General features: G+C 43.4%; 1 protein-coding gene across 2 annotated transcripts in view; it reads right to left on the reverse strand.

The window, feature by feature from the left end:
- TESK2 (testis associated actin remodelling kinase 2) overlaps positions 1–27,254 on the reverse strand; it is a 158,541-nt gene that overhangs the window by 104,386 nt on the left and 26,901 nt on the right. For both annotated transcript variants that reach the window (XM_062191185.1, XM_062191184.1), the window contains exon 2: positions 20,374–20,685. In XM_062191185.1, coding sequence (XP_062047169.1) covers positions 20,374–20,595 — 222 coding nt within the window. In that variant the 5' untranslated portion in view covers positions 20,596–20,685. The remainder of the gene's footprint in view (positions 1–20,373; positions 20,686–27,254) is intronic.

Below are 27,254 nucleotides of genomic sequence, written 5' to 3' on the forward strand. Positions count from 1 at the left end.
GTCCTAGATGCCATACTTCCGATCCAGCTCCCTGCTGATGCACCTTGGAAAGTAACAAAAGATGGCCCAAGTGCTTGGGGCCCTGCATCCATGTGGGAGACCCAGAAGAAGCTCCTGGCTCCTGGCTTCGGATCGGCCCAGCTCTGGCCCTTGTGGCCATTTGGAGAGTGAACCAGAGATAGAAGATTCTCTCTCTGTGTCTCTCCTTCTCTCTCTCTCTAAAACAAAATCAGCAAATCTCATATTAAGAAAAAGATAACAAATATCTTTGAATTTTGTCTTGTTTATAACACTAAAGTGTTATAGACATTGAATAAAACAATGTGTATAAGTCCTTAACATGGTACCTAGCACAAAGAAAAGAATAATAGATCTTAGCCATCTATATAAAAGAAATAATAAGTAGCCCTTAAATAGGGTGTATTATGTAGAGACATTATATTAAGTGCTTTATATGTACTTGCTCATTGTATATTCTCAACAATTTGATCAAGTGGGTACTATTATAATCCCCATTTTCTGAATGAGAAAATGGAGGCATAAAAATTAACAACTTCTATAAGGTCAGAAGGTTTATGCTTCAAGACCATCTAGCTCTAGAGTCTTTACACTGCCTCTCAAGGTATTCTTGTACTACTACCATTACTACTATTACAACATACATACATACACACACACACACACACACACTTCTTCCCCCCTCCTGAGATAAATATTTAATGATTGTTCTCTGTGTAAGTCTATGATATGTACTGAAGATACAAAGATGAAACCAGTTTTTCATTTAACAGAGAAAGACAAATGTAAACATATGCCATAAAATATATTATTGTTCTGATAAAAACTCTGTATAAAATATACAGGAAGCATGAAGGAGGAAATGACTGATCATTCTATGAAAAATATGACAATGGTAAGAAAACAAGACAATCAGTCCTCAAGGGATTGACTCCAGGACACCCATGATAAACCAAAACCCACTGATACTCAATCCTTTATATAAAATGGTGCAGTATTTACACATAATCTACTAACAATCCTCTCATATACTTTAAATCATCTCTGGATTACTTACAACACAGTACAATGCACATGCTACACAAAAAGTTGTTGCTTTCTTTGGGGAATAATGACTAAATAAAAGTCCGGACAGACCTGCGCCTTGGCTTAACAGGCTAATCCTCTGCCTTGCGGTGCCAGCACACCGGGTTCTAGTCCCGGTCGGGGCGCCAGATTCTATCCCGGTTGCCCCTCTTCCAGGCCAGCTCTCTGCTATGGCCCAGCAAGGCAGTGGAGGATGGCCCAAGTGCTTGGGCCCTGCACCCCATGGGAGACCAGGAGAAGCACCTGGCTCCTGGCTTCGGATCAGCGAGATGCGCCGGCCGCAGTGGCCATTGTAGGGTGAACCAACAGCAAAAAGGAAGACCTTTCTCTCTCTCTCTCTCTCTCTCTCTCTCACTATCCACTCTGCCTGTCAAAAAAATAAATAAATAAAATTAAAAAAAAAAAAAAGTCCGGACAAGTTCATTACAGATACAATTTGTTTCCAAATATTTTTAAAGCCCATGGATAGAGAAATAACTGTAGGGGACCCAGCTATTTCATTCCTAGGTATATAACAAAAATTAAATGAGAACAGATATTCAAACAAATATTTGCACATGAATGTACACAGTAGTATCATTAATGATAGCCAAAAGGTAGAAAAAATTAGATGTGGGGCCGGCACTGTGGCATAGCGGGTAAAGCTGTGGCCTGCAGTGCCGGTGCCAGTATCTCCTACGGGCACCAGTTCATGTCCAACTCCACTTCCCATCCAGCTCTTTGCTATGACCTGGGAAAGCAGTAGAAGATAGCCCAAGTCCTTGAGCCCCTGCAACCACATGGGAGAACTGGAAGAAAATCCTGGCTCCTGCCTTTGGATCAGTGCAGCTCTGGCTGTTGCAGCCATCTTGGGAGTGAGCCAGCGGACAGAAGCCCTCTCTCTCTCTCTGCCTCTGCCTCTCTGTAACTCTGCCTTTCAAATAAATAAATAATCTTTTTTAAAAAAAGAAATAATCGGCCGGCGCCGCGGCTCACTTGCGGCGCCGGCACACCGGGTTCTAGTCCCGGTCGGGGCACTGGATTCTGTCCCGGTTGCCCCTCTTCCAGGCCAGCTCTCTGCTGTGGCCAGGGAGTGCAGTGGAGGATGGCCCAAGTGCTTGGGCCCTGCACCCCATGGGAGACCAGGATTAGCACCTGGCTCCTGCCGTCGGATCAGCACGGTGCGCCGGCCGCAGCGCGCCTACCGCGGCAGCCATTGGAGGGTGAACCAACGGCAAAGGAAGACCTTTCTGTCTGTCTCTCTCTCACTGTCCACTCTGCCTGTCAAAAATTTAAAAAAAAAAAAAGAAATAATCAGATGCACATCGATAGACTAATATATAAATAAAATGTGGTATTACTTACACTTTTGAATATTATTGGGCCATACAAAAGCATGAAGTACTAATACATGCTATGAAGTAGATGAATGCTGCAAATATTATGCTTGGGGCTGGCACTGTGGTGTAGCAGGTAAAGCCGCTGCCTACAGTGCCAGCATTCCATATAGGTGCCAGTTCGGGTCCCCGCTGCTCCACTTCCAATCCAGCTCTCTGCTATTGCCTGGGAAAGCAGTAGAAGATGGCCCAAGTCTTTGGGCCACTGCCCCCACACAGGAAGACCCGGAGGAAGATCCTGGCTCCCAGCTTCGGATCAACGAAGCTCTGGCCATTGCAGCCAATTGGGGAGTGAACCAATGGATGGAAGACCTCTCTCTCTCTTTCTCTCTCTCTCTCTCTGTCTCTCCTCTCCCTGTGTAACTTTCTCTCTTTCATATAAAAATAAATAAATCTTTTAAAAAAAGAAAGAAAATATTATGCTAAATAAAAGAAGCCAGCCACAAAATGTCTTATACAGTATGATTCCATTTATATAAAATATCCAGAATAAGCAAACCCTTACAACAGGAAGTAGTTTAATGACTGCCAAGAGCTGGGGGCTAGGAAGGATAGAGAGTGACTATGAGTATAGAATTTTTTTCAGCATAATAAAATTATTCTAAAATTAGATTGCGGTGATATATATAACTTTATGAATGTACAAAAACCCACCAAATTATTTATATTAAAAAGGAGAATTTTAAAGTATGTGAATTATTTCACAGTTAAACCATTATTTAAAAATTTTACATTGAGGCCAGCGCCACAGTTCACTTAGCTAACCCTCCGCCTGCGGCACCAGCACCCCAGGTTCTAGTCCTGGTCGGGGCACTGGATTCTGTCCCAGTTGCCCCTCTTCCAGTCCAGCTCTCTGCTGTGGCCTGAGAGGGCATTGGAGGATGGCCCAAGTGCTTGGGCCCTGCACCTGCATGGGAGACCAGGAGGAAGCACCTGGCTCCTGGTTTCGGATCAGCACAGTGTGCCAGCTGTAGCAGCCATTTGGGGGGTGAACCAACAGAAGGAAGACCTTTCTCTCTCACTGTCTAACTCTGCCTGTCAAAAAAAAAATTTTACATTGATATTTTATTTTATAACTCCAGGTATTATAGTTTTCACAATATATATTACAATATGGAGTTACCTCATTGGTTATTAAAATTACTTGAATTCTGACAAGATATAGGATGCTGGTGTCATAGGTGGAGGCTTAGCCTGTTGTGCCACAATGCCAATCCCAGATTTTCTATTTGAAGAATGAAAAACCATCTTTAGCAAGGTCCTCATAATCTTTATTGTAACAGCATGTGAATTAGTAGCCCATGAGTTATAATTAGAATAATCTGTCATTTAATTACCAAAATTATTGTTTAAATTATCATTTTAAACAACTGTATTTAGTTGTATAGTTATAAAAATACTCTTTTCTGATCCATCTCCCTGCTAATGCAACTGAGAAGCAACTGATGATGGCTCAAGTACTTGGGTCTCTGCCATTCACATGGGAGACCCTGAAGGAGTTTCTGGCTCCTGGCTTCAAACTGGCTTAGACCTAGATGTTTGTGCTACTTGGGGAGTGAACCACTGGGTGGAAGAGCTCTCTCACATCCTGCCTTTCAAATAAATAAATAGTTTTTTTAAAGTCTACTAAAAATTAAAATGATAATGAAAAAGAGGAATATATTGTGACTGTAAAGAGGGAAAGCATTTTTCTTAACAATTTTATTTGACTAAGTTTGGATTAACTTTATAGATTATAAATCCCTTAGGGACAAAATATTAGTTACTGGGCGAAATGTATTTTATTTAAGAGACAGAGAGAGATCTTTTGTCTGCTGGTTCACTCCCCAGAATGCCTCAACAGCCAGGGGTGGGCTAGACCAAAGCCGTGAGCCAAGAACTCACCCTGGGTCTCCCTTGTGGGTGGCAGGGACCCAACTACTTGAGCAACCTGCTGCCTCCCACGGTGCACAATAACAGGAAGCTGCAATCAGGAGCAGACCTGCAGTTCAAACCCAGGTACTCCACTACAGGATTTAGGTGCCCCAAGCAGTGTCTTATTCACTGCACCAAACACTTGGCTCTCAATTATTCTAAAGGAATAAAAACAAGGTACATAAATCCTCACTCAGTGTAAAGTCATCCATCAATCAACTTTCTTTTGCTATACAGGACAACTAAAAGTCCTTAAGTTACCTACATAATTTGTATCCTCCACACCAGAAGTCAAATATTTCCTTTTATTGCCACTGATACACTTTTTTTTTAACCTGACCTTTAAAGCTCTGTAATCATCTGTACTTTGTAATCAAAGATAGAAACTAATCATCAACTAGTTGTGCACTATCGCTATTAGATCAGAGGTTGGCAAACCTTGTCTGTAAAGAAGCAAATGGTATATATCTCCAGCATTAAGGATCATATGTTCCCTGTTCCAACTACTCAATTTACCAATTTGCCACTGTAGTACAAAAGCAACCATAACACATTAACAGGGCCAGGTGTTTAGCTCAGTGCATCCTGCATCCAATATCACAGTGCCTGGGTGTAAGTTCTGGCTCTGCCTCCCAGTTCCAGTTTCCTGCTAACATGGACCCTAGGAGGCAGCAGGTGATGGGCTCATGTAGTTGGATCCCTGCCACCACGCAGGAGACCTGGATTGAATTCTAGACCCATTGTAGAAATTTGGGAAGTGAACTAGCAGGTAGGAGCGCATTCTCTCTCTTTTATCTCTCTCCCTTTCTCTCTAGCTCTCAATAATTTTTTAAAAATAAGCAATAACCCAAGAAAATTCTTAAGAGGAAGAATAAAATGAAGCTGCAATGATTCAATTATTATAGCAGTGTGTACTGGGATATAAATAGACAAGTCAATGGATGAAATAAAGTCCGAAAGTGACCAAAAATACATTGGAAATGGCTGGCACTGTGGCGCAGCAAGTTAAACCACGACCTACAATGCCAGCATCTCCTGTCAATGTACTGATTTGACTCCTGGATGCTCCACTTCCAATCCATCTCCCTGCTAATGTGCTGGGAAAACAGTGCAAGGTGCCCCAAGTGCCTGGTCCCCTGCCAACCAGGTAAGAGATCCAGATGGGGAGTTCCAGATTCCTGGCTTCAGCCTGGCCCAACCTCGGCAGCCGTTTGGTGAGTGAACCAGAGGACGGAAGATCTTTCTCTCTCTCTTTCTCTTCCTCCTTTGAAACTCTGCCTTTCAAATAAATAAATTTTTTAAAAAATAATGAAATTTAGTATAGAATAAAAATGATATTTCAGATCAGTGTGAAAAACATATCAATGTATGTGTACTTCAAAAGGTTTGAGAAAATGGACTTGAAAAATGTTTATTTTGATAAAAATTTTTGAAATAAGGGAATATGAGGATTTCTTCAAAAATCACATGGATAATGTACATAGATTAATTTTTAATAGATTAAATTTTTTTAGAAACTAATGTTTATTTTCCATCAATTTCATTTCTATTTTACTTTACAGACTGTGAAGAGCAGCTTAAGACCACTCAAAGGGCCAGCACTGTGGTGCAAAAGGTTAAAGCCCCAGTCTGTGGCACCGGCATCCCATATGGGTGCTGTTCAAGTCCCGGCTGCTCCACTTCCTATCCAGCTCTCTGCTATGGCCTGTGAAAGTAGTAGAATATGGCCCAAATCTTAGGCCCCTGCACCTGCGTGGGAAACCCAAAAGAAGCTCCTGGCTGTTGGCTTCAGATCAGTCGGATCAGCTCAGTTCTGACCAATGCAGTCATTTGGGGAGTGAACCAGCAGATGGAAGATCTCTCTCTCTCTGACTCTACCTCTCTCTATAACTCTCTTTCAAATAAATAAAATAAATCTTGGTTGGCGCCACGGCTCGCTTGGCTGGTCCTACGCCTGCAGCGCCGGTACCCTGGGTTCTAGTCCCGGTTGGGGCGCCGGATTCTGTCCTGGTTGCTCCTCTTCCAGGCCAGCTCTCTGTTGTGGCCCGGGAGTGCAGTGGAGGATGGCCCAAGTGCTTGGGCCCTGCACCCGCCTGGGAGACCAGGAAGAGGCACCTGGCTCCTGGCTTCAGATCGACGCAGCACGCCAGCCACACCAGCCGTGGCGGCCATTTGGGGAGTGAACCAAAGGAGAGAGGACCTTTCTCTCTGTCTCTCTCTCTCTCATGTCTAACTCTTGCTGTCAAAATAAAATAAATCTTTAAGGGAAAAAAAAGACCAGTCAATGGTTGTTCCTACCCATTAGATAGACTGAGCAGATCATCTTCAGGGGTTGGCTGCTGAATAGGCACAGAGGATATCTGCATGCCTTTAGAGCAATCTGTGACCTCAGGATAAGTAGCAGTAAGCTCAGGAAATGGGGCAGTCCATTCACCCTGAAAGTTCTCCTTGTCCACAGTTTTTTCAGTGGTGGCCTGTTCCTTGTCAATGTCTTCAGGATCTCTGTAGAGTTAGAGGTCAGGCATGACCTCCCATGGGTGTTGCTGGGAGACAGTACCACACATGCGCAGAACATTCTGGGTCAGCATCTACCACATCAGACCCACAGAGTAAGCTCCCTTATTGTTACATGGGATGGCAATGCCCACAGAGTGCAGAGGGGAGTCTGTGTCACATAGAGCAATGGTAGACCAGCTCAATAAGATGCCTCTGTGAGAGGCTGGTGGTCAGCACTGCAGTTTGTAACTACCAGCAGACATGGCTCCCAGAAGGCTGCCTGCATCCAGTTGGTGAAAGTCTCAGCCACGAGGCGGCCAGCAACAGGAGCAGCTTTGGGTACCATCGTGGCTCAGCCAGTTAACCTCCCACTTGTGATGCTGACATTCTATATCAAAGCACTGATTCAAGTCCCGGCTACTCCATTTCCCATGCCACTCCCTGCTAGCATCTGAGAAAGTAGCAGAAATGTGGCCCAAGTGCTTGGGCCCCTGACACCCATGTGGCAGACCAGGGTGGACTTTCTTGCTCCTGGCTTTGTCCTGGCCCACCTCTAGCTGTTGCAGCCATTGGCGGAGTAAACCAGAGGAAGGAAGGGCTCTTTCTGTTTCTCCAGTGGCAGCAGCAAACGTCAGTACAATACTCTGGCAGTGCTCCTGGAGGTTGCGACACTGACATCAGCTGGGGTTTCAATAGCAGCAATGGCACAAGCCATCAAAAGAAACTTCCAGGGGCCAGTGCTGTGGCTTAGTGGGTTAAGCCACCACCTACCATATGGGCGCCGGTTCAAGACCCAGCTGCTCCACTTCCTGTCCAGCTCTCTGCTGGCCTGGGAAAACAGTAGAAGATGGCCCAAGTCCTTGGGTCCCTGCACCCATGTGGGAGACCCAGAAGAAGCTCCTGGCTCCTGGCTTTGGATCGGCGCAGCTCCAGCCATTGCGGCCGACTGGGGAGTGAGCTAGTGGATGGAAGACCTCTCTCTCTCTCTCTCTCTCTCTCTCTCTCTCTCTCTGCCTCTCCTTCTCTCTGTGTGTAACTCTGACTTTCAAATAAAATAAATAAATCTTAAATCTTTAAAAAAGAAACTTCCATGTCCTCTTAAAATTTATGATGTAGATGCCAACATTTTTCCTTTTGTAGATGTCCTGTTCCATTTGGAAGTCAAAGTTAGTGCCATCTATGTGAGTTCTTGCTAGAAGGAACTTGAGGACATCCTCTTCCTTCATTTGCAGGAAATCAAGGGCTCCAGACATTGTGATAGCTTCCCTTTAAGTTACATCAGGGATCAGTAACAATGCCATATGGATCCCTTGTTGGATAGTACAGAAAGCAGATTTCAAAATATTTTGCATCAAAATAAACTTGTCTTTTAATTCCATTTCCCATGCATTTTTTATTACTTTAAATTTTTAAAAATGTATTTGAAAGGAAGAAAGCAAACACACGGTGGGGGTGTGTGTGCTTGAGAGAGAGAAATAGAGAAGCAAATAGCGTTGTTCAATCTACTAGTTAATTTCCTAAATGACCGTAACAACCAGGGCTGGGCTAGGCTGAAACCAGAAGCCCAGAACTCAATCTAGGTCTCCCTCATGGGTGGCAGGGAGCCAAATACTTGAGTCATCTGCTGCCTCTCAGGATATGTACTAGCAATAAGTTGTAATTGGAAACAGAGCCAGGACTTGAACCCACGCACTCCATTATAGCATGTGTGCCTTCCAAGCAGTGTCTTAATTGCTATACCAAACACCTGTCCCTCTATGAACTTTCTGAAGTACTCTCATAGATCATAAATGTTGCTTGCATAACAGAGTAACCATCTAGAAAAATGAATTCTAGATAGAGAAAATATTTAAATATTTTTAAGTCATAAGTTATTTTAAGGGAAATCATAAGTTATTTTAAAAATTGCTAATTTTTAAAAATTACTTATTTTTGAGAGGCAGAGATACACAGAGAAAGACAGAAAGAGAGCAAGCTCTCATCTACTGGCCCACTCCCCAAATGTGCATAGTGGCCAAGCTTGAGTCAGGCAAAGGGCAGGAACTGAGAATTCAGTCCAAGTCTCTCATGCAGGTAAAGGGATCTAACTGCTTGAGCCATCACTCACTGCCCCCCAGAATGACCTTTAGCAGGAAGCTAGAATCAAGATCATAGCCAGGACTTGAACCCAAGCACTCTGATATAGGATGCAGGCATCCTAGACAAGCATTGTTAACTGTTAAGCCAAATGTTAGCTCCAGAATTCAAAATTTTTGTACCAAAATAAATATCTTTTCATTTCATTTTCCACAGACTTTTTTTTTAAGATTTATTTATTTGAAAGTCAGAGTTACACAGAGAGAGGAGAGGCAAAGAGAGTAAGAGAAAGAGAGGTCTTCCATCCTCTGGTTCACTCCCCAGATGGCCACAACGGCCAGAGCTGCGCTGATCCGAAGCCAGGAGCCAGGAGCTTCCTCTGGGATTCCCACACAGGTGCAGGGGCCCAAGGACTTGGGCCATCTTCTACTGTTTTCCCAGGCCATAGCAGAGAGCTGGATCGGAAGTGGTCTTGAACCGGCGCCCATATGGGATGCCAGCGCTCCAGACCAGGGTGTTAACCCACTGTGCCACAGCGTCAGCCCCTCCACAGACTTTCTGAAGTACCTTTGTACATTCAAAATGCCAAGGAAAATAATTGCTGTCACAAATCATATACTCACTAAAACACATTTAAGAGTTTATTCAGTATAAAGATAGAGGTAACCATAATAAACATAAGCAGATGATAATCTCTATCCCTTTAGGGGAACATTTAATTTTAGACTAAAAATTCTAAATGTAAGAAACTATAAAATATATTATCACATATAGAATAAAAATAGTAATGAAAAAATATACAACCAAAAAATAAGAAAATACATACAATAAAGAAGATATGAAATACTAGTAGCACATAAAATGGAATAAAAAGCTAAAAGCATAAAATAATACAAAAAGTATACAACTCAGCCGGTGCCGTGACTTAACAGGCTAATCCTCCACCTTGCGGTGCTTGCACACCGGGTTCTAGTCCCGGTTGAGGCGCCGGATTCTATCCCGGTTGCCCCTCTTCCAGGCCAGCTCTCTGCTATGGCCCGGGAAGGCAGTGGAGGATGGCCCAAGTGCTTGGGCCCTGCACCCTATGGGAGACCAGGAGAAGCACCTGGCTCCTGGCTTCGGATCAGCGCGATGCGCCGGCCGCAGCGGCCATTGGAGGGTGAACCAACGGCAAAAAGGAAGACCTTTCTCTCTGTCTCTCTCTCACTATCCACTCTGCCTGTCAAAAAAAAAAAAAAAAGTGTACAACTCGTGTTAAGTACATAATCTATCTGTAGTGTACAACCCAATACTAACAATGAACTTCTATTAATACATATCTCACAAGATGCCCTAGCAACACATAAAACACTGAGAGAAAAGAAGAAATCCATAATCACACTGGAAAATTTTAATACAAGTTTTTCTAAGAAATTATCATTTGGATCAAAATAAATAAGGCCACACAAAACATTTGAGTAATAATAATAAAAAAAACTATTTATAGAACAAAAATAGAGAATTCGTTTTAAACTCATTTGCAGTGGTCAACAAATCTGACCATAATGCAAAAAAATCTAAACTTTTTTTTTTGACAGGCAGAATTAGACAATGAGAGAGACAGAGGGAAAGGTCTTCCTTCTGCTGGTTCACCCCCCAAATGGCTGCTACAGCTGGAGTGCTGTGCTGATCCAAAGCCAGGAGCCAGATGCTTCCTCCTGGTCTCCCATGCAGGTCCAGGGCCCAAGCACTTGGGCCATCCTCCACTGCACTCCCGGGCCACAGCAGAGAGCTGGCCTGGAAGAGGGGCAACCGGGACAGAATCCGGTACCCCAACTGGGACTAGAACCCGGAGTACTGGCGCCGCAGGCGGAGGATTAGCCTAGTGACCTGCGGCACCAGCCTAAATATATTTTTAAAAAGAGATGGCTGGCGCCATGGCTCAACAGGCTAATCCTCCGCCTAGCAGCGCTGGTATACCGGGTTCTAGTTCTAGTCGGGGTGCCGGATTCTGTCCCGGTTGCCCCTCTTCCAGGCCAGCTCTCTGCTGTGGCCCGGGAGTGCAGTGGAGGATGGCCCAAGTGCTTGGGTCCTGCACCCCATGGGAGACCAGGATAAGCAACTGGCTCCTGCTTTCGGAACAGCGCGGTGCACCGGCCGCAGCGCACCAGCCATGGCAGCCATTGAGAGTGAACCAACGGCAAAAGGAAGACCTTTCTCTCTGTCTCTCTCACTGTCCACTCTGTCTGTCAAAAAGTAAAAAAAAAAAAAAAAAAAGATACCAAGGGCCGGCGCTGCGGCTCACTAGGCTAATCCTCCACCTGCGGCACCGGCACACCGGGTTCTAGTCCCGGTCGGGGCGCTGGATTCTGTCCCGGTTGCCCCTCTTCCAGGCCAGCTCTCTGCTGTGCCCTAGGAAGGCAATGGAGGATGGCCCAAGTGCTTGGGCCCTGCACCCTATGGGAGACCAGGAGAAGCACCTGGCTCCTGGCTTCGGATCATCGCGGTGCGCCAGCCACAGCGGCCATTGGAGGGTGAACCAACGGCAAAGGAAGACCTTTCTCTCTCTCTCTCTCTCTCTCACTGTCCACTCTGCCTGTCAAAAAAAAAAAAAAAAGATACCAAGTAGGTCATTCCTCTGATCATAATTAAATAAAATTAGAAATTAATAAAAAAAAATACTCCTCCCAAAAAATTCACCATGTAGAAAATATTTTAAATACCTGGAAAATACCTGGATCAGAAGTCAGGTAGCCAGGACTTGAACCAGTACTTTGATATGGAATGCCATCATTACAAGCAACTGCATAAGCCACAATGCTGGCCCCTAAATTTTTTTTAATGTTTATTTCTTTATTTGAAATGCAGAACAACAGAGAGAGTAAGAGAAATATCTTCCATCTGCTGGCTCACTCCCCAAATGGCTACAATCACAGAGACTGGGCCAGGCTGAAGCCAGGAGTTGAGAACTCCATCCAGATCTTGCATGTGGGCAGCAGAGACCCAACTATTTGAGTCATTTCCTGTGTCCTAAGTGCACTAGCAGGAAGCTGGATTGGAAGCAGATTAGCCAAGACTAAAACAGGCCCTCAAATATGAGATATAGGTGTCTCAAGCACTACAACATCTGCTCCCCCATGTAGAAATGTTAAAACTTCATTCTAAATAAGTGTTAGATTAAAAAGGAAATCAAATCAAATTACATTTAGAAATGATGACAGTATATAAAAACATGTAATATGGTCAAATCAAGAGGAAACTTTAAAGCATAAATGCATATATTAAAATATAAATATTACAACTGAAATAATAAAATTCCAGTAGCTAGAGAAAACCAACAAAAAACATAGACCTAAGGAAGTAGGCATCAGCAATGAAGATAGAGCTAGAAAACAGTGAACCATAAAGCACACACAAACAGAAGATAATCAGTAGAATCAAAAGGTAATTATTTGACTGTCAGGTTCTGCCCAGGGTGGAGTTATCAGCAGGTCTGGTAAACATTCAGAGTCAAATTTCCTTAGAGCAGGTATGTGAGCAGGACTAATGAACCTCCATAGCCAAAATCCAAGTCCCTAGAATACTGCCTAGTCCACGGAATCTTTCTTAAGCTTTTATTTATTTATTTTTTTTATCAAAAACAAACAACAGGCCGGCGCCTTGGCTTAACAGGCTAATCCTCCGCCTTGCGGCGCCGGCACACTGGGTTCTAGTCCTGGTTGGGGCGCCGGATTCTATCCTGGTTGCCCCTCTTCCAGGCCAGCTCTCTGCTATGGCCCGGCAAGGCAGTGGAGGATGGCCCAAGTCCTTGGGCCCTGCACCCGCATGGGAGACCAGGAGAAGCACCTGGCTCCTGGCTTTGGATCAGCGAGATGCGCTGGCCGCAGCGGCCATTGGAGGGTGAACCAACGGCAAAAAGGAAGACCTTTCTCTCTGTCTCTCTCTCTCACTATCCACTCTGCCTGTCAAAAAAATTAATTAATTAATTAATTAAATTAAATAAAATAAAAACAGCAACAAAAAGCTCTTTTGTAGGTGGAAACAAGAGTAAATCCTTTGAAAGGAAAAATAAAATAAATTTCTGTTAAGTGAATGAATTTTTTTTGTTTGTTTTTCTTTTTTTTAGTGTTAAGTGAATGAATTTAAAACTGAAGACACATTAAAGAAAGAAGACACACATACAGATAAAATCATAGGTAATTACATTAGTTGCAATCAGGTTTGGCAGCAAATAACTGAGGTCAAATTTTTGAAAGTGTTCAGGCTGGCGCCGCCGCTCAATAGACTAATCATCCGCCTGCGGCACCAGCACACGGGGTTCTAGTCCCGATTGGGGCGCAGGATTCTGTCCCAGTTGCTCCTCTTTCAGTCCAGCTCTCTGCTGTGGCCCAGGAAGGCAGTGGGGGATGGCCCAAGTACTTGGGCCCTGCACCCGCATGGGAGACCAGGAGAAGTGCCTGGCTCCTGGCTTCGGATCGGCGCGGTGCGCTGGCTGCAGTGCGCCGGCTGCAGCGGCCATTGGGGGGTAAACCAACGGAAAAGGAAGACCTTTCTCTCTGTCTCTCTCTCTCACTGTCCACTCTGCCTGTCAAAAAAAAAAAAAGAAAGAAAGAAAGAAAGAAAGAAAGAAAGAAAGAAAGAAAGAAAGAAAGAAAGAAAGAAAGAAAGAAAGAAAGAAAGTGTTCAACAAATATTCCTTCACAAATCTCTGGAGGAGGCACTACAGGACCAGGAGCTGTGTTCCATGAAGACTTGGAGATTCAGACTTCCTCTATCCTACTGCTCTGCCACAGGTGGGTTCTATTTCCAAGGTCACTTCAGGTTTTGGCCTGGCCCAGCCCTTGCTATTGCAAGCACATGGAGAGTGAACCAACAGATGGAAACTCTCTGTCTCTACCTCTTTTTATCACTGTCTTCTTTATTTTTTAAGATTTATTTATTTACTTGAAAACCAGAATGACAGAGAGAGACTTGGCAACAGCCAGGTCTGGGCCAGACTGAAGCTAAGAGCCAGGAACTCTCTCGGGTCTCCCACAAGGGTAGCAGGAACCCAAATAGTTGAGCCATCCTTTGCTGCCTTCCCAGGCACATTAGCAGGAAGCTAGATAGGAAGTGAAGTAGTCAGGACTCTAACTCACACTCCAATATGGGATGCCAGTGTGGCAAGCAATGGCTTAACCTGCTGTGCCACAATGCCAGCCTCTGTTGCTCTTCCTTTCAAGTAGATGAAAACACAAAGACATTTTTTTCAAAAGACCAACAATTCAATAGAAAGCTGAGCTCAATTATGCACAGAAAGTTTTCAGGAAACACAAACAACTGTCAAGTACACGAAAAAAGTTCAATCTCCCAAATAGTGATGCAAAATATAATGTATATCATTTTAATCATCATGTGTCAAACATCCATTCTGTTGGTCAGGTTCTGGAAAAATAGACATTCTTACATATTGCTAATAGGAAAATAAATTAGTCCAACCTCTGTGGAGGTCATAACTGGGAAATAGCTATCAAAATTACAAGTATGTATTCCCTTCGATCTAGCTAGCAGCCCAGCCTTCGGGATTTATCCTCCTGATTCACCTGCATGCATGCCGAGTGGCATGTTTATAAGATTATTCATTGTTTATAATGGCATATGTTTGGAAACAGCACAAATACTCATGGAGAACAGGTTAGATAAATAATCAAATACCCATATAATGTGGTACTTTGCAAGTATAAAAAAGGTTAAGAAAAAAGTTTATGAAGTTTATAAAAGTTAAAAAAAAGTCTATAAAAAAGTGTAAGTATTGTATGGGAAAGTCTCCCAAAAACAAGTTGAAAAAGGAAGGACCAAAGTATTGTGTATGATACATTTTATTTTGTTAAAAAATAAATAAATAAAGAGAGATAAGGGTGGGCATATGATCTAACAGTTAAGATGGTAGTATCAGGGCCAATGTTATGGCACAGCAAGTAAAGCCACTGCTGCCTGCAATGCCAGAATCCCATAGGGGCACTGGTTTGTGTCCCATCTACTCCACTTCCAATCCAATTCCCTGCTATAGTCCTGGAGAAAGCAGCCAAAAATGGCCCATATGTTTGGGCCCCTGCTATTCATGTGGGAGACCTGGATAAAGCTCCTGGCTTTGGCCTGGCCCAGCCCTGGCCATTGAGACATCTGGGGAGTGAACTAGAGGATGGAAGATTCTCTCTCTCTCTCTCTTTCTCTCTCTCTCTCCCTCTCTCAGAAAAAAAAAAAAAAAAGACATCAATATATCATATAAGAGTGCCTAAGTTCTATTCCTAGCTCCAGCTCCCGATTCTAGCTTCCTGCTGGTTAAGACTTTGGGAGACAGGAGTGATAGCTTAAGTGATTGGGTTCCTACCATCCCAACATGGGACACCCAGATTGCAGTTTGAGCTCCTGACTTTGGCCTTGTCCATCCCTGGTTGCTGTGGGCATTTGGAAAATGAATCAGTGTATGGAAGACCTCTCCCTCTATATGTCTCTGTCTCAAAAAACAAAAATGATTTTCCTTGTAATAAAAGATTAATCAGGGCACAACAGGTTGAGCCACTGCTTAAGACTCTCCTATTCCATATTTGAGTGTCAGTACAAGTCTTGGCTACTCTGCTTCTGATATAGCTCTCTGCTGATGTACCTGGGAGCCAGCAGATGGTGGCTCAACTACTTGAATCCTTGCCACCCACATGAGACACCCAGATGGAGTTCTAGCTTCTGGCTTTGGCATGGCCAATCCAAAGTTACTATGATCGTTTGGATGGAAGATCTCTCTCTGTGAGTGTCTCTCCCTTTCTCTCTGCCTTTCAAGTATGTACATGAACAAATAAATAAATCTTTTAAAAATCTTAATCTGCAAAGAATTGAGATCTTGGGGTAGCGCTGTGGCATATAAGGTAAAGCTACCACCTGCAGTGTTGGCATTCCGTATGGGTGCTAGTTCAGGTCCCGGCTGCTCCACTTCCAACCCCGCTCTCTGCTATAGCCTGAGAAAGCAATAGAAGATGGCCCAAGTCCTTGGGCCCCTGCACCTGTGTGAGAGACCTAGAAGAAGCTTCTGGCTCCTGGCTTCGGATCAGTGCAGCTTCAGCCATTCAGTCAACTGGGAAATGAACCAGCGGATGGAAGGCACCTCTCTCTCTCTCTCTCTCTTCTTCTCCTCTCTCTGTGTAACTGACTTTCAAATAAATAAATCTTTAAAAAAAAAAAAACAAAAAAAAAACAAAGGGCTTTCATAGCCTTGGCAGCTCATGACAAAAGCCTCAGGTGATCACTGACGTCATAATAAGAGTGTTAGTTGTTAAATTCACAACAGAAATCACTGTGCACTTAATCCCCATGTAGAACCTCTGTCCTTAATGAGTTGTACTATGAGAATTAACTGCAAAATTTGTTCTCAAACAGTACTTTTTACATTGTGTGTGTATGTGTGTACAAACTGTTGAAATCTTTACTTAGTATAGAGTTGGCCTTCTGTATATAAAATTAATTAAAAATGAATCTTAATGAAGAATGGGATGGAAGAGGGAGTAAGTAATGGGACAGGAATGGGGTGGGAGGGTAGGTATGGGAGGAAAAACCACTATATTCCTAAAGTTGTACCTATGAAAATTGTATTCATTAAATAAAAACTTTAAAATAAAAAAAAACAACCTTTTGTCCCTCTTTGAGGCACTGCATTGATATATGATATTGGATATGAACAGGTAGTTTTGAAGGCAAGTTTAACTTGAAGCATCTTATTTCAATGCTCCTTTTACTTCATATTTACTAAAAGGGACATGGAAAATACCTCTCTTGGAGCTGGCACCATGGCTCACTTGGTTAATCTTCCGCCTGCGGCGCCGTTATCCCATATGGGCACCGGGTTCTAGTCCCGGTTGCTCCTCTTCCAGTCCAGCTCTCTGCTGTGGCCTGGGAGGGCAGTGGAGGATGGCCCAGGTGCTTGGGCCCCTGCACCCACATGGGAGACCAGGAAGAAGCACCTGACTCCTGGCTTCGGATCGGTGCAGCGCCAGCCGTAGTGAAAATTTGGGGAGTGAACCAACGGAAGGAAGACCTTTCTCTCTGTCTCTCTCACTGTCTATAACTCTCTCTGTCAAATAAAAAATTAAAAAAAAAAAAAAGAAAAGACCTCTCTTTTAGAAGGTTCTTTTGGGGCCATCACTGTTGCACAGCAGGTCAAGCTGTCACCTGCAATGCCAGCATCCTATGTGATCACAGGTTTGAGTCCTGGCTACTCACTTCTGATCCAGCTCCCTGAAAAGTCACCTGGGGAAAGCAGCAGAAGATATCTCAAATACTTGGCCCCTGCTACCCAGGAGGGAGCCCTCGATGGAGTTCCAGACTCTTGGCCCAAACCCAGAATTGTGGTCATTTGGGGAATAAACCAGCAGATGGAAGAACTCTCTTTCTCCCTCTCTCTGTAACTTTGCCTTTCAAATAAATTTGAAAGAAAAAACAAAGAAAAGATTTCTTTCTATTCCTTAATGATTGCCTTTGTCAGAAAAGATTATTGATGATTATCAAAAGTACAGTTTCTAATGAATGCATACAACTTTATACCATTCTAAAGTAGAAAAATAGTAAGTTAAATCAACACAAATTGGGGCCATCTGTATGTTGCAAATTCAAGAGTAACCACTAAAAAAAAATTTTTTTAATTAGTATAACTAGGGGCCGGCGCTGTGGTGCACTAGGTTAATTCTCTGCCTGCTACGCCTACATCCCATATGGGTGCTGCTTCTAGTCCCGCTGCTCCTCTTCTGATCCAGCTCTCTGCTATGGCCTGGGAAAACAGTAGAAGATGGCCCAAACACTTGGGCCCCTCCACCCATGTGGGGGACCCAGAAGAAGCTCCTGATTTTGGATCAGCTCAGCTCTGGGCCATTGTGGCCATTTGGGGAGTGAACCAGCGGATGAAAGACCTCTCTCTCTCTGCCTCTCCTTCTCTCTCTATGTAACTCTGACTTTCCAAGTAAAATAGATAAATTTTTTAAAAAAAGCATATCTCTCTGCATGTATGTATATATACATACATATATAAGAGGACACTATAAACCATTTGTGGAAAATGCAATTAAAAGATAAAAGGAATGGGCAATTGGCCTAGGGTTAAGATGCCCATGTGCCACACTGAAGTACATGGGTTTGATATCCAATTCCAGCTCCTGATACCAACTTACTGCTAAATGTAGAACCTGGAGGGCAGCATTAGATGGCTCAAGTAATTCAGTCCTGCCACTCACGTGGGACATCTGAATTAAGTTCTTGGCTTCTTGCTCAGGCTCCAGATGTGTTGTGGACATCTTGGGAGTGAATCACCAAATGGGAGTTCTTTCTGTCTTTGTCTATCTCTGTGTGTGTCTGTCTTGCCTCTCAAATAGATTTTAAAAAATAAATAAGTAAGTTTATTTTGGTGCAAAAACATTTTGAGGAGCAGGTATCCCATATCAGAGACAATTTCTAGCTCCAGTCCTCAATTCCAACTTCCCAACAATGCAGATTCTGGGAGGCAACAGGTGATGACCCAAGAAGTTGGGTCCCTGCCACCCACATAGGAAACCTGGATTAAACTGCTAGGTCACTGCACACATTTGATTAGTGAATCAGCAGATGGCAGTTCTCTGTCTACCTTTAAAAAAATGTTTTTAAAAGTTTATTCATTGGGGCCAGCACTGTGGCGTAGATAGTAGAGCTACCACCTCCAGTGCCAGCATCCCATATGGGCATCAGTTCGAGTCCCGGCTGCGCCACTTGCAATCCAGCTCCCTGCTATGGCCTGGGAAAGCAGTGGAAGATGGCCCAAGTCTTTGGGCCCCTGCACCTATGTGGGAGACCAGGAAGAAGCTCCTGGCTCCTGGCTTCAGATTGGTGCAGCCCTAGGCATTGTGGCCAATTGAGGAGTGAACCAGCGGATGGAAGACCTCTCTCTCTCTCCCCCTCTCTCTCTGCCTCTCCTTCTCTCTTTGTATAATTCTGCCTTTCAAATAAATAAATAAACTCTTTTTTAAAGAGTTTATTTATTTATTATTATTATTTATTATTAAAGTTACAGAGAGAAGGAAAGATAGAGACAAAGAAAGAAAGAGATCTTTGAGCTGGACCAGGCCAAAGCCAGGATCCAGAAACTCCATCTGGGTCTCCTACATGGGTGGCAGAGACCCAAGTACTTGGGCCATCATCTGCTGCTTTCCCATGTGCATTAGCTGGTAGCTGGATCAGAAGTAGAGCAGCCAGGACTTGAACCTGCAGCCATACAGAATGCATCACAGGCAGCAGCTTAACCTGCTATGCCACAATGCCAGCCCCCTAAATTTTTTAAAGATTTATTTATTTTTTTGAAAGGCAGAGTTACAGAGAGGCAAAGACAGAGGAAGAGAGAGAGAGAGAAGTCCTCCATCCACTCCCCAAATGGCCATAACAGCTGGAGCTGGGCTGATCTGAAGCAAGGAGCCAGGAGCTTCTTCTAGATCTCCCAGGAGGGTGCAGGGGTCCAAGGACCTGGGCCATCCTCTATTGCTTTCCCAGGCTGTATCAGAGAGCTGGATCAGAAGTGGAGCAGCTGGGACTCAAACCAGTGTCCATATGGGTTGCCAACACTGCAGATGGCAGCACTACCCACTACACCAGAATTGGCTCCTAAACCTAACAATTTTACACAAAAATAAATATTTTAATTCCATTTTCCATAAAGTTTCTGAAGTATCTTATATGTGTCTCCATATAGATTTTTTTTTTATTTGACAAAGTTATAGACAGTGAGAGAGAGAGACAGAGAGAAATGCCTTCCTTCCGTTGGTTCACTCCCCAAATGGCCACTATGACCAGCGCTATGCTGATCCAAAGCCAGGAGCCAGGTGCTTCTTCCTGGTCTACCCACGTGGGTGCAGAGGCCCAAGCACCTGGGCCATCCTCCACTGCCCTCCCAGGCCACAGCAGAGAGCTGGACTGGAAGAGGAGCAACCGGGACTAGAACCCGGCACCCATATGGGATGCCGGCGCCGCAAGCGGAAGAATAACCAAGTAAGCCACAGCGCCAGCCCCTTCCATATAGTTTTTACATATGTATATAAGATGTGTGTATAATATATGAGCACAGAAGGTCCATTAGTAAACATACCAAACTATTAATAATGATTGTTATTGTAACACACACACACAGAGGCATGCACACAAATACATACACATAAACACTCACCGAGGCAGAGGGGGATAGAGGAGATCCTATATTATTTGAATTTTTGATTAGCATTATCAGTTTATAGTTAAACTAAACAGTTTGAAAGTTTACAATCATGATCAAGATCCACAAAAACCTGATTAAGAAAAGCCTATGTCCTAGTTAAACAAAACTATCAATTCTTTGCAGTGAACCTGACCATCAGCAAGACAATATGAGAAAAGCTGAAGTATCATTTACCTTGAAAACTTCAGAGAAGAAGCCAGATCCTATTTTTTCACAGGTAAAATCATCCAAACGCGTCAGTCTGGAGAACGCACCTATAAGAGCTCGGTATGAAGATGGCCAAACTCTTCCCATCTGGGTCATGTTTCCATCCCCTCCTCCACCTCCTTCAAACTCTTCAAGACGTTCCACGCGTGGAGGAAATCCTGCAATTGAATTCCGTTTGCTCCGATCCATAGTCTCAATAATCACTTTCTTTCTTCTTTTAAAAAGAAACTCCAGACATAATAAATTTTTGTTGAATTTTGCTTCTCTTCTGGTTTGACACTAAACGAAAGATGAAAAAGCATTTAATTAACACCACTAGTCACTAAACACATGCAAATCAATAAGGTCTTGATACAAAAATATTCCCTTTCACATTTTAGCTCCTGAGTTTTAGATCTAAAAAACTTTTATGCTTTCACCTTCAAAAAGCACTGATACAGTTTTTTAAAGATTTATTTGAAAGGCAGAGTTAAGACAGAGAGAAGAAACAGAGATTTTCTATCCGCTGGTTCACCCCCACAAAGACACAATAGCTAGAGATGGGCCAGGCCAAAGCTAGAAGACAGAAGCTAGTCTAGATACCTACTAATGCATTTGGGAAAGAAGCAAAAGATGGCGAAGTGCTTGGGCCCCTGCACCCACATGGGAGACCTGAAAGAAGTTCCTGACTCCAGGCCGGCGCCGCGGCTCACTAGGCTAATCCTCCACCTTGCGGTGCCGGCACACCGGGTTCTAGTCCCGGTCGGGGCACCGATCCTGTCCAGATTGCCCCTCTTCCAGGCCAGCTCTCTGCTGTGGCCAGGGAGTGCAGTGGAGGATGGCCCAAGTCCTTGGGCCCTGCACCCCATGGGAGACCAGGAGAAGCACCTGGATCCTGCCATCGGATCAGCGTGGTGCGCCGGCCGCAGCGCGCCTACCGCGGCGGCCATTGGAGGGTGAACCAACGGCAAAAGGAAGACCTTTCTCTCTGTCTCTCTCTCACTGTCCACTCTGCCTGTCAAAAATAAAAAAAATTAAAAAAAAAAAAAAAAAAAAAAGAAGTTCCTGACTCCTGGCCCAGCCCTAGCTGTTGCACCCATTTGTGGAGGTGAACTGCTGAATGGAAGATCTCTCTATCTCTGTTTCTTTCTCCCTCTGAATATAAATAATATCTTTTTTAATTGTCATTTTTTAAAGATTTATTTATTTGAGAGGCAGAGTTAAAGAGAGACAGAGGTGGAGAGAGTGAAAGAAAGAGGTCTTCCATCCGTTGGTTCACTCCCCAATTGGCTGCAACGGCTGGAGCTGTGCCGATCCAAAGCCAGGAGCTAGGAGCTTCTTCTAGGTCTCCCACGCAGGTGCGGGGGCCCAAGGCTTTGGGCCATCTTCTACTGCTTTCTCAGGCCATATCAGAGAGCTGAACTGGAAGTGAAGCAGCCGGGACTCGAACCAGGACCCATATGGGATATCAGCACTACAACCGATGGCTTTACCTGCTATGCCACAGTGCCAGTACCAAAATTGTCATTTTGTTTAAAAAAAAAAAAATATATATATATATTGTACATAAAGGCTTCTGAGAAAATGAGAATTCTTTTTAAAGATGAGAAGATGGCCAGCGCTGCGGCTCAATAGGCTAATCCTCCGCCTGTGGCGCCAGCACACCGGGTTCTAGTCCCTGTTGGGGCACCGGATTCTGTCCCGGTTGCCCCTCTTCCAGGCCAGCTCTCTGCTGTGGCCCAGGAGTGCAGTGGAGGATGGCCCAAGTCCTTGGGCCCTGCACCCGCATGGGAGACCAGTAGGAAGCACCTGGCTCCTGGCTTTGGATCAGCGCGATGCACCGGACGCAGTGCGCTGGCCGCGGCGGCCATTGGAGAGTGAACCAACGGCAAAAGGAAGACCTTTCTCTCTGTCTCTCTCTCTCACTGTCAACTCTGCCTGTCAAAAAAATAATAAATATAAATAAAGATGAGATTTTTTTAAAAAATTGTATCCACAAATCTGATAAAAACTAATTAAAAATTAAAATAAACTTTTCAAAAAGTTGAAAAAACTAAATTCCATGATGAATGTAATATTCCTTATGTATTTAATAAATTTCTAAATGGGCATTAAAAATCAGATTTTAAATATCACAAATAATTTGTAGATACTTGACTATAATAAATTCTATAAGTAAAACTAGAATTATAATAACAACAAAAAACAAAAGCCTGCACTTCTACCAGTGCCCTTCATGGTCTCACACAATTTTTTCTTAACTTGAAAAATTAAGCCTAAACATATAAGAATGACAGAAACTACAAAATTACATGATGTAATTTTAAAAAAAGAAAACTGTATCTAAAAGCAATCTAAATATTCACCTTTTATTAAACAGCACAGTCCAGTAGAAGTAACTATAGAAGGTTCTACCTCTTCTGGTATAATTGAGAAAAAAAGGACAAGCCTGGATGGGCAGTTGTACAATGGTTAAGTTGCTGCTTGAGATGAGTGCATCCCATATTGGAGGGCCTGGGTTTGAGTCCTGGCTTCATTCTCTCTTTCAGTTTCCCAATAATGTGCATGCTGGAAGGCAGTGGGTGATGGCTAAAGTGGTTGGGTCCTACCTATGTAGGGAACCTAGATTGAATTCCCAACTCCTGGCTTTGGCCTGGTCCACCCATGGCTGTTGCAAGCATTTGGGAGAGAACCAGCAGATGGGAGATCTCTGTCTCTCTTGTCTCTGCCTTTCAAATTAAAGAGAAAAAAAATACAAGTCCATGTATTATTTTAGCTCATCTCTCTCTCTTTCTCTACTCCTACTTTTTTTCCCAAGAAAATCTATTCCAAGAATTCTACACAAAATATAACATTGTGGACTATTCAAATAGTGAAAGGCTTTCATAAATGTGAATTTCTACCCTGCTTACCTCCAAACTCCTCCATAGCCATAGTCAGAAGTCAGCACTCCACCCAGTATGAACCAATCACAGACAGTTCTTTTCTTAGAAATTTGGAATTGGAAATAAGATACTCCAGCCTCAATGTAGCTGCTTTCTATAATGGCAGCCATGTAAACTCAAGAGCTGCTGGCTATGCCATTTTACCACACAGTCTTAAAGACAGAAAATGTCAAGAGTTTGAGGCCAACTTTCAAAGAAAAAAAAAAAAAAGATACAGAGAGACAGAGAACATCTAGATTTCCCTACTGGCCTCTAGTTCCTTATTCCTAAGGCCTAACTTAACCCTCCCTGGCTAAGGCTCCATAAGACATCCTTTTATCTTTAGAATAAATTATTGTTGTTTCATTGAGTTCTACAGAATCTTCACAGAAAAAATTATATTCCCAAAGAATAAATTACTTAAGTACCTTTATTGAATCTATGTATAACAGTGATATTGGGATTAACAAACCAAAATTTTAAGGTCACAAGAACAAAAATTTAGGGTTATAAGACTAAAAATTTTGAATTTTATAGCCTGTAGAAATCATCAAGTTCATTCATTTATTTTATATCTGAAGAAACCTAAGGCCCAGAAAGGAGAAGTGCTGTTTAAGTGCTGTGAGGTATCTAGAAAAGCTAGACTTGGAAAAAAGGAACCAAGAGTACTGAATTTCTCAAAGTATGTCTGCTTCAAAATCACCTTGCAAAACATGGCTCTGGCTCTCACCCTTAATCTACTAAGTCAGAATCTCTTGGACAGAGGTCTGGAAATTTAACCAAGCTCCTCATTGATTGTTATGCATTTTCCAATTTAATCCTCAAAACATAGCACCGAGGTAGGTATAATCACCATTTAACAGAAAAAGTGGGCCGGCACCGCAGCTCACTAGGCTAATCCTCCGCCTACAGCGCCAGCACCCCGGGGTTCTAGTCCCAGTTGGGGCACTGGTTCTGTCCCAGTTGCTCCTTTTCCTGTCCAGCTCTCTGCTGTGGTCCAGGAAGGCAGTGGAGGATGGCCCAAGTGCTTGGGCCCTGCACCCACATGGGAGACCAGGAGAAGCACCTGGCTCCTGGCTTCAGATCGGGGCAGCACGCCAGCTGCAGTGGCCATTTGGAGGGTGAACCAACGGAAGAAAGACCTTTCTCTCTGTCTCTTTCTCATTGTCTAACTCTGCCTGTCAAAAATAAAAACAAAAACATAGACTTGGAAGGTTAAGTAACCTGCCTGAGCACACACAGCAGGAAGAATCGGAATCAAGTTCAATCCAGCAGAAAAGCTCAAGTTTTTTCCATTTTGTTATTTCTTAATTCAGTGTTTTTCCACTGTGAGAGATATAAGGCGTTAAGTTAGCCAGAGGTAAGTTAAGTTAGAACAAAGAGTTTCAGCAGAAATCTAAGCTGATTGTAATTTGGACAGAAAAAAAGAAACTTAACTTTAGAGAAATAAAATATATAAAAGTGAAACTGAATTATATAAAACATGGTTGCCTTCTAAATTAACTGAACTATTTAACAGGTTTGCCATGTACTGTTTTTTTTCTTTTTTTTTTTTGAGATATATTTAATTTTTAACGAAATGAAATGTTAACCTCCTCAATGCCCTCAGGGTTTCCTGGGGGTGGCAGAACTTCGTTCTCTATACTAAAGCACAGGAAGACAAAATTGCTTACTGCAGCTCAACAGGTCTTGTTTTATGTTCTCAGCTAAGTAGGAGGAGGTAGGGAATCACTAACTGTAACTGAGCTGGTTTGGTAGGAGCCTATTACAGAGTTTACAATAGCAGAAAAGACTGACAATTTTGATATTTTCATTTTGAAAAATAAATAACATCTTAGCTCACAGCTCTTTTCTAGAGAAAGTATTCTTCAAACATTAAGGGTATATACTTAGACAAACTCCAAAGTACACAATACAGCAGACCTGAACAAGTTTATTCCATTTAAACCAACATGTGATAAAGGAGAAAAAGGAAACCAAACTTCATCTGTAGGAGTAAGAGATAAATTTTAGCAAACCATACAGCAGTTACCAGAATGAATTATATCTATCAATGTGGTTGAACTTCTTTTTTTAAATGTTTATTTATTTATTGTTTGAAAGGCAGAGTTAGAGAAGCAGAGGAAGAAAGAGAGAGATCTTCCATCTGATGGTTCACTCCCCAGATGGCTTCAACGGATGGAGCTGTGCAGATCCGAAGCCAGGAGCTACTTCCCGGTCTCCCACACCGGTTCGGGGCCCAAGGTCTTGGGTCATCCTCTACTGCTTTCCCAGGCAACAGCAGAGAGCTAGACTGGAAGTGGAGCAGCCAGGACTTGAACTGGCACCCATATGGGATGCCAACACTGCAGGCAGTAGGTTTACCTGAGCCACAGTGCCAGCCCCTGTGATTGTATTTCAAAAACAATGTTGGGGCCGGTGCTGTGGCGCAGAGGGTTAACGCCCTGGCCTGAAGTGCCGGCATTCCATGTGGGCGCCAGTTCTAGTCCTGGCTGCTCCACTTCCAATCCAGCTCTCTGCTATGGCCTGGGAGTGCAGTGGAAGATGGCCCAGGTCCTTGGGTGCCTGCACTCAAGTGAGAGACCCAGAAGAAGCTCCTGGCTCCTGGCTTCGGATCGGCACAGCTCCAGCTTTTGTGGCCATCTGGGGAGTGAACCATCGGATGGAAGACCTCTCTCTGTGTCTCTACCTCTCTCTGTAACTCCGTCTTTCAAATAAATAAAATAAATCTTTAAAAAAAAAAAAAAAAACAATGTTGAATGGGGGGAAAAGCAAGTTTTAATATTATCAAAATCAAATTTAAAAGAATTTTTTTAAAGATCTTATTTATTTGTTTGAGAGGCAGAATTACAGAGAAAGAGGGAAAGACAGAGAGAAAGATCTTCCATCCTCTGGTTCACTCCCCAAATGGCCATAATGGCCAGAACTAGGCCAGTGAGGCCAGGAGCAAGGAGGAGTTTCTTCTGGGCCTCCCACACAGGTATAGAGGCCCAAGCACTTGGGCCATCTTCCACCACTTTCCCAGGGCATGGCAAAGAGCTGGATCAGAAGAGGAGCAGCCAAAACTTGAACCGGCACCCATATAGGATTCTGGCGCAAGAGGCGGAGGCTTAGTTCAACATGCCACAGCACCAGCCCCTTAAAGAACTTTTTTATTGTTACTACAAAGGGCCAGCATTGTGGCATAACAGGTTAGGCCACCAGAGATACCAGAATCCCATAAGAGCACTGATTTGAGTCCCAGCTGCTCCACTTCCAATCCAGCTCTCTACTAACGCACCTTAGAAAGCACTGGAAAATGACCCAAGTGCTTCGGCCCCTGCTACCCATAAGGGAAACTTGGATAGATTTCTAGGCTCCTGGCTTCAGTATGGCCCAGCCCCTCCATCATGGCCATTTGGGGAATAAGCCAGCAAATGGAAAACCTCTGTCTCTCTACCTCTCTCCTTACCTTAACTCTGCATTTCAAATAAATAAGTAAATCTTAAAAATCTTTTTTAAAAGTTGCATGACCATTCTACATGTTATAAAAATTTATTTTTAAAAATACCTAACGGGGCCAGCATTCTGGTACAGCAGGTTAAGCCACTTCTTCCAATTCCAGTTTCCTGCTAATGTGCCTAGAAAAACAGCAGAAGATAACACAAGTATTTGGGCCCCTGCCACCCATGCAGAAAACCAGGATGGAGTTCCTGGCTCCTGGCTCCAGCCCTGGCCACTGCAGCCATTTCAGGAATGAACCAGTGGATGAGAAGATTCTCTTTCTCTCTCTCACCTTCTCTATCTGCCTTTCAAATAAATATTTTTAAAAACACGCAAATAATATACATTATAGAAAGGCAGGATACCATAGTGATAAATTATATAGCCTGTAGATATAGCCTTATAATAATAAATGATACCATAGTGATACTACAGGATACCATAGTGATAAATGATATAGCC

Source organism: Lepus europaeus, chromosome 5, assembly GCF_033115175.1.
Source record: "Lepus europaeus isolate LE1 chromosome 5, mLepTim1.pri, whole genome shotgun sequence".
Taxonomy (NCBI): domain Eukaryota; kingdom Metazoa; phylum Chordata; class Mammalia; order Lagomorpha; family Leporidae; genus Lepus; species Lepus europaeus.